The sequence below is a fragment of the Canis lupus genome, chromosome 7 (assembly GCF_048164855.1).
Source record: "Canis lupus baileyi chromosome 7, mCanLup2.hap1, whole genome shotgun sequence".
In the NCBI taxonomy this organism is placed as follows: domain Eukaryota; kingdom Metazoa; phylum Chordata; class Mammalia; order Carnivora; family Canidae; genus Canis; species Canis lupus.
Window position 1 is genome coordinate 68857537 of NC_132844.1, and position 7901 is coordinate 68865437.

General features: G+C 49.1%; 1 protein-coding gene across 2 annotated transcripts; it reads left to right on the plus strand.

The window, feature by feature from the left end:
* Positions 1-692: 692 nt before the first annotated feature.
* On the plus strand, positions 693-6984 carry RPS10 (ribosomal protein S10). 2 transcript variants are annotated; one of them, XM_072833387.1, is made up of 6 exons: positions 693-852; positions 1649-1798; positions 2026-2197; positions 4002-4079; positions 6045-6100; positions 6893-6984. In XM_072833387.1, exons 2-6 carry the CDS (start codon positions 1649-1651, stop codon positions 6932-6934), a joined length of 498 nt encoding a protein of 165 aa, XP_072689488.1. In that variant the 5' UTR covers positions 693-852; the 3' UTR covers positions 6935-6984. The 2 variants fall into 2 exon arrangements, with proteins under 2 accessions (XP_072689488.1, XP_072689489.1); XM_072833388.1 differs by having other exon boundaries at positions 843-1084.
* The last annotated feature ends 917 nt before the right edge of the window (positions 6985-7901 follow it).

Sequence of the window (7901 nt, forward strand, 5' to 3'; positions counted from 1 at the left end):
GGTTAAAAGGGAAGTGAGTCTTGTTAATAACTGCTGACTAGAATGAAATGGATGATGCCTTCTTGGAAGTCAATGCGGAGTGTGTAAAAAACGTAAAAATGGGTGCTTTGTTACTCAACAATTACAACTTGCAGGAATGCATCCTAAGGAAAATATATTGGGGCAGTTGTGCAAATATGTGTGTAGTATTGTCACCTATAATAGTGAAGGGTCTTAAAATATGTATCCAGTCATAGTGTTGATCAAACTATCCACCAGTGGGCTCCTGTCATTACAACCGTAGGCATTAACACGAAAAGACATTCATGAGGTGTCGGGAAGCGGAAAAGCCAAGGTCACCAACCACACCTTACATAATGTACGCGCGAAACAGCCCGTCTTTGTTAAATACGTACATGTATGTATTTGCGCGGGTGCATCTGAGTTTGGAAGAGCAGATACCAAAATGTTAAGAGCCATTACATTTGGCCCATAGGATGCTGTTTTCATTCTTTTATTATTGTTATCGTTTTGTCTGTCCTGTCTCCGTTCAAAGAACATCTATCACTTCCATAATCACAGGTCATCCGTGGGAGGTCAAGGAGCAGCGCGTTTCCGAGGCGCCAGTCCCAGCACCAAGGCAACCGCCTTCCGCCCGGCACCAGGCTCACAGGTGCCAGCGTCCGCTCCACGTACGCGCGCCGCGGGAGCGCTCAGGGTCCGCGGCGGCCTGTCAGGCACCGCCGAGGCCACCCCAGGCAGCCCGCGGGTCCTCGCGGGGGGGCGGGGCACGCCAGCCCGGAAGAGACGCCGCGCCGCGCCGCGCATGCCCCTTCCTTTCCAGCCCCGGTCCGGGTCGTAGCAGGCGCCAAGGTGAGTTTCTCCGTGGTCCGGCTCGCATCGGCGTCCATCCTGGCTCTCCGGCTGTCGCAGTCGCTGCTCCTCCCCGGGGACGGGGCGGGGGGCCGCTCTCCCGCTCCTAGCACGCCCGTTTTTGAGTAGTGAGGGGGCCGGGGGGCTCTAGTAGGAGAGGACTGGCGTCCCGTCGGCGGAGGCCGAGGAGGGGAGGTGTGAAGCCCTTGTGTCGCGGCCAGCCTCAGGCGAGGTGAGGGAAGCTGCGCCTCGTTTGCCCGCTCGCAGCGGGCCGCCTCCTTGCCCGGCCCTGGAGCTCTAGTTTGAGGGAAGAATGGAAGGGGGTGAAGGTGCGGGCCTCCTTGCTCGGCCCTTTGCTTTTGGGTCCGCGGCCCGCCACGAACGGAGGGCCCTCCAGACCCTCCCTGCGTCCCCGAAAGTGTGCCGCGCGCTTCCGCGCTGCGTACAGTTGCTGATCCTCCCCAAGTGCCCCGGGGTGCGGGGTTTGCGCCCGCGCCCCCCTGGCCCGTTACTCCTCCGTGGGTCTGGAGCGTTCGGGAGCCCTGCCCCTGTTTCTGCTCCAGTGTCACAGCAGCTGTCTTCTCACGCGCCTCTGGGGAGTGGAGGAGGGTCACTGGCGGCGTTCCGTTTTGCAGGGTTTCAAGATCTCCCTGCATGTTTTCTGTGCTGTGGTTTGAGGTTTCAGCCCATTGGACGGGGTTCGGGGTGGTCGTGCTGGGGTCTTGCACGTAGCTCACCCGGCTGGCCCCTAGCTGCACTGCTTAGAAACGCTCCGGATGATTTTGCTTCATTCCAGATGTTGATGCCCAAGAAGAACCGAATCGCCATTTATGAACTCCTTTTCAAGGAGGGGGTGATGGTGGCAAAGAAGGACGTCCACATGCCCAAACACCCTGAACTGGCCGACAAGAATGTGCCCAACCTTCACGTCATGAAGGCCATGCAGGTAGCCTGGGGGCTGCTGGAGTGGGGTGCAGATGGAGGGATTTTCCACTAAACTAGAGGCAGATTCCAAGGAGAGGTCAGGACAGCCAAGCAGCTTGCTGCCTCCAAGGGCGCTGAGGTAGATACACCGTGAAAACTTGTCTATGCAACGTAGCTTCCTTTTGCACTGAGTTGCTAGATTGAAGTCTCTGCTTGTGTCTTGACGGTGGTTTTCTTTCTGTCTTACAGTCTCTCAAATCCCGAGGCTACGTAAAAGAACAGTTTGCTTGGAGACATTTCTACTGGTACCTTACCAACGAGGGTATCCAGTATCTCCGTGATTACCTCCACCTACCCCCCGAGATTGTGCCTGCCACTCTGCGCCGCAGCAGACCGGAGACCGGCAGGCCACGGCCCAAAGGTATGTCGCCCGAATAAAGACCTGCTCTGCAACTGCTCTTTCTCAGGAACGGTGTATGTGAAACTGCAGAGGGCAAAGGAGGCCTTAGGATACACCATTGGGGTCGGCGTTAGAGGAGCCCTGCATGCAGGACCTAGGCCTCGTCCTGGAGCCTCTGTCCCCTGACATGGGACTTAGACTTGTAATGGAACTGCAGTCAGGTCAGGTCTTCAAACCATCCCAGGAGATCCCATTAAGCACAGAATATAGTCTGTGTCCAGGCACATGTGGTAGAGTATTGAGTAACTGGCAGGACGGGGCAAAACTGTTTGCCACATGTGAGAGAAATGGAATGGAGAATTTTCTAGAATTTCTTGGCAATGGGAGCAAAAATAATCAGAAATCAAATAGGGGAAAACGGATGTGTGTATGATAGTGTGAAAGGATGTGCTTGTGGGGGGATGGTGGATTACGTTCTGGCTCAAGACCATTGCTGGCTCACAATTGTGTTTTCTCAAGGTTATGGTTCTCTTTCCCTAGTTTCTGAAAGAACTTGTTACAGGAGCTTGGTAGTAGTAGTCTGTGGGCTTGGGTGATGAAGTGCAGAGATCCCTAAAAACAGATGATCACCAAGACTGTCTGGGTCCCGTAGGGAGAAGCTTGGTAGCTCAGGAATCTGTATTTTTTATGAATTCTCCTTAGGGGATTCAGGTGGTTAGGTGGTGGGGTTATGTATCTGTAGAGCAGAGGTTCTCTGCTGCATCTTGGAGTCTCTGGGGCAGTGGGATACCATTGTCTGTGCCCCTACAGATTCTGATTTTGTTGGCATAGATGGAACCTGGCATTTATTTTAGGTTCAGTCTTCTTGGGCTGAAAAAATAATAACATAATTGACCTTTGAAACAGCTCAGGGCCTGGGACACCTGTGTCGTCGTCCGTCTCCCCCAACCCTACCCGCCTCATAGTCCAAAATCCATGTATAACTTGATTCTCTGAAAACTACTAACAACTTGCTATTGACCAGAAGTCTGTCTGATAACAAATAGTGGATTGGCGTAAAGTTTGTACATCTGTTATATACCCTATCCTTATAATAGAGAAAACATTATTAAGAAGATCATAAGGAAAATAGATTCATTGTGCTACTATAATCTCATTGATCAAAAAGATCATGAACCCATGCATTTCAAACCTGTCTTGTTCAAGATCGACTACAGTTTATGTTCTAATCATGTGGACTCGAAAGTAAAGTTGGCAAGTTTGCAGGGTAACTAGGAAAAATACCAGATTAAATTTCTAGTGTTTATGATAATGTTTTAAAAGTAGTTTATATGTCTGCCTTCATATATATCCACACCCTAGTGAGGTGTGTGGAGAAGCCCAGGGCAACTGGAGGATTCTTGGTGGCCTCTATATTTATACACTGACTACTGGAGTTGGGGCTTTGCTGTTTGCACAAGAGATTTTCCACTTCAGAGTTGAGTCAGGTTCAAAATTTGGGCTATTTAGATGTTTGTGGAAGTGGTTGGATTGCTTAATTTGCCAAGTAATTGGAAAGGGTGTGTATGTTGAGAAACAGTAGAAAAAAGGCAGTCCTTTTGCAGATGGATGGCATTTTCATTATTAATGTCCTCGACCTTTGAGGAGCTAGGGTCAGTGATTGACATTTCTAGCAGACAGCTCAGGATCTAAGAGTTGTGTCCCTTTAACCCATCATAACTAAGTTGCTGCCAGTGAGCATAAGGAGAGCAATTCCACTTTTCTTGGCCTGAAGGCAACAGAGTTCCCTCATCGCCTTACATTCACAGTGTGGTTTAATTTATAGGTCTGGAGGGAGAGCGACCTGCAAGACTGACACGAGGGGAAGCTGACAGAGACACCTACAGACGAAGCGCTGTGCCCCGTGAGTAAAGCATCTCTCTCAGGGGCTTTGGGGGAGAATCTCTGGGTTCTCGGTCACCCTGGCTGGGGTTCAGCCCTTGGAAATGCCAAGGTGACCAGGAAGGATTCGTAGTCTCCAGGCCATCTTTAGCTGGAGTCCTCTATGTCTCTTACCTGGTGCAGGTATTTGATGGATGGGATTAAGAGACAAGCCCCCTCACTGGGGATACCAAAGGCTTGAGTTAAAGACCTTTAACTAGAGCAGCACTGAAAACTCAGGAGAACAACATGCTTTTCTTTGTTTTCTGGTTGTATTCCTGTGTCCCAAGCTCGTTGAGGGCAGGGCCCGTTTACGTTATCTTTGTTGTTTCCTTTCCTTTTTCCTTTCCTTTCCTTTCCTTTCCTTTCCTTTCCTTTCCTTTTTCCTTTCCTTTTTCCTTTCCCCTTTCCTTTTTCCTTTCCCCTTTCCTTTTTCCTTTCCCCTTTCCTTTTTCCTTTCCTTTTTCCTTTCCTTTTTCCTTTCCTTTCCTTTCCTTTTTTCTTTCCTTTCCTTCCCTTTCCCTTCCCTTTCCCTTCCCTTTCCCTCCCCTTATTCACAAGAGACACAGAGAGAGGCAGGCAGAGGGAGAAGCAGGCACCTCGCAGGAAACCCGATGTGGGACTTGATCCCGGAACTCCAAGATCACACCCTGGGCTGAAGGCAGGTGCCAAACCGCTGAGCCACCCAGGCATCCCTATCTTTGTTTTCTTAATGCGAAAATAGTTAGAAATCTTGTTCTTAAGTAGCACGTGTTTGTATTGACTTGGAATAACAGATGTTTGTTCTTCAGTCAACACGTACTGAGTGTCTGACTTGCCAGGTTGTGTTCTAGGGGTTGGAAAGGCAGTAGTGTGCATAACAGACAAAAGACCTTTCTCGTTGAAATTGTAATTTAGTGGTAGGAAACTGGTAAGCAGAAATGAGTATATACTATGTCCATGGTGTGGGTGCTCCAGGGAAAAATTCAAGTGCAGATGGTGCAATTTTCAGTAGGGTTTTCAGGGAAAGCCACAGAAATGTGATTTAAACACCTGAAGGAAGGAGTCAGCCAGTGGCTCTCTGGGGAAAGAGCATTAAGGCACCTGGCTTGTTAAACCAGAAGACAGCAGGAGAGCAGATGGAGATACAGGTCCCTAGCTCCATGGGCAGACTTGGGATTTTAGAGTCTGTGTCTTTGTTGAGAAGCAGTTAACTGTGTTAAGAAAGCAAGGTATAAAATAAAAGTGAGCACTTGACTATGTTACTGGGTAGTGAGAACAAATTTCTCCAACGATCAGACTAACTTGAGAGAAGGTAAACGGTGGCTCTTACTAGAAGTCCCACATGGGAGTTAGAGAGTGGTTCTCCAGAGAATGTAAGATTGGACCTGAGCCTCAAAGTTCTAAAATGTTATTTCAGTATGTAATCTATAAATACTAAGATACTTCCCATCCTCTGAAGTCTTGAAATGTTAGATGTATTTTCACACACCTCAGTTTGGACTCTTGCCTGCCATACAGGTCAGGGCAGCACTGGGTCTTTCATCTTACTTGTTCTCTGCTGTGGTCACCACAGGGTTGCTTTTGGCTTCTGTGGGCCTTTTTGTCCTTTATCTCTTCCCCTGTCGCTAGATGCTTATCTGAAGCATGTAAGTAACTCGATGGAAGTGAGGGTCTTCTTGGGCCACATAGAAGGGCATATAATCTAGGCTTTGTGGTCTGGGCAGCCTTCCTGGAGGTGAAGGTTTGCAGGTAAGTTTTGAAGGATGACTTAAGGGAAGCTGCCGGGGGTGGGGGGGGCAGAAGTGGTTCATGGGGTGTTTCCCACCCCTGGGTGTAAGTTACTTGTACTTCATGCAGTGTATTTGCTGACATGGCTTTTTCTGCAGAATTAGGCCAGAGGCTTATCTTCGCTTGGTCTGTAATAGATGATATCATATGATGACTGAATTGGTATTTCTCCTTCCAGCTGGTGCCGACAAGAAAGCTGAGGCTGGGGCAGGGTCAGCAACTGAGTTCCAGTTTGTGAGTATATCCCTATTTGCTCTCCATAGGTGGTCACTGTTCTGGTCTCGGCCCTGGGGTCTGCAAGTTCTAGGGGTATGGTATGGTGTGCTGGATCCCACCCCTCCCCCAAAAAAATCCATGTTTCAAGAGCTTTTACATTAAGATACAGTATGCAAACTTTTATAAATACATAAGTTACTAAAATGAGTCCCCCACATCAATACGCTGCGTAGTGGTAGCTGCTTCATTAATGAGCATCATAATTGTAACTCTTAATTTCATGAACTAAAAATTATAAAAATTAGGGTTATGCACGACAAGCTGGAAATTGAGTGAGCTCTAGGTCCAGGATGGTGTGGGGCCAGGTCCTTCATCTTCTTCAGGGCTCAGCCCCTCCGTGCTGCAGTTTCCTCATCCTGATCGTGGTAGCTCTCTTGAGAACTTGTGATATTAATTATATAGGGTGAGGCATATCACTGTTGCAGCAACAGCTGTCCTGTGGCAGGTTTCAGAGCACACCAGTGTTGTCTGAGGCCTCATTTGTGAAAAGATGTGTGTGGCAGACGGGGACTCGTCCTGTGCTGGGGGTGCGTGCGTGTGTATATAAACACTCTTGAGTGGGTATCTATATTCCCATTTTACAAATGTGGAAACAGGCCTAGAAAGTGAATGTAGCCTCGTAGCCAGTAAGAGGCAGGACTGGGATTTATGGCCTGAACTCATGAGCCCCTATATTCAGGGCCATGTCCTGTGAGAGTGAGGCCTGCTCCCTGGCATGCTGCTAATGCTGATGTATGTTTTTTCTTGCAGAGAGGCGGATTTGGTCGTGGACGTGGTCAGCCACCTCAGTAAAATTGGAGATTGTTTTGTGTTGAATAAATCTATAGCCAGAAAAACATTAATCTTGTGTGTCCTGTTTGGTTTGCATTTTGTGGCCTGAACAGGAGTAAGGATCAGAATGTAAATGGGGCAAGATTGGATCCATTTAAGGAGTTGCCTTCATCCAGGGTGGCATCACTTGGCCACTGTGAGAGCTGCAGGACTTGGCTCAGACGTGGGCTCTCTGTTCCAGCACATGCTGCCCTGTTGAGTCTGATCCAGTGTGGTTACCATCTGGGGGGTGATTGGGGAGAGCAGGGCATCCTCCACTAGGCAGACTGCACTTGTCCAGTGTTCCTGGAGGCTTTTTAAGTGGGAGCCCTGCATGTGACATTAAATGGATGAGCAGTGACATTCCCCAGTGGGGCCAAGTGCCCCCAAGGGCTTTGCTGGGACCGTGCTGGCCCTGCACCACAATAAGCCTGACATGGTGTCTGGAAGTGGCCCTATGGGTGTAGCCCCTGAGAAGTTCAGGGACACCATCCCACAGGTTTCCTGGGTCAGATGCTGGCTTTGGCTTGCAGATCAAACCACAGATGGTGATGGTTACAGTAAATACACAGGACAGGGTCAGCATATGAGGCAGTGGCTCTGGGCCAACTAGTAATGGGACATTTCTGCCAAGTAAGGTTTTTTTTGGTCAGCAAAACTGGTAACTGGATATTAAGGGGATGCAGGGCTTGGGAGTCCTATTTATGGGTTACTTCAGTCCAAGCATTGTGCAGATAAGTAGCCAAGTGAGGTTCATAACATTAGAATCGCAACAGGTGGTTTTGTGCTGGTAGCCACCATGATCCTAGAGTCCTGGGTTTGATCGTTGTAATTTGGACCACAAGGTGGCAGCCGACAGCAACTCCCAAGTGTGCACTTCATACTTCGTTTTGGGAGATGAGCTTTGTATTCTGAGCCACCAGTAAGTAGAAGCTTGCTTTGGCAGAAA

Bases quoted from the DNA above. Each gene is read 5' to 3' on its own strand.
- RPS10 (XM_072833387.1), top strand. From the start codon at position 1,649: ATGTTGATGCCCAAGAAGAACCGAATCGCCATTTATGAACTCCTTTTC. The intron at 1,799-2,025 runs GTAGCCTGGGGG...TCTGTCTTACAG, and splicing joins ACGTCATGAAGGCCATGCAG to TCTCTCAAATCCCGAGGCTA. The intron at 6,101-6,892 runs GTGAGTATATCC...TTTTTCTTGCAG, and splicing joins CAGCAACTGAGTTCCAGTTT to AGAGGCGGATTTGGTCGTGG.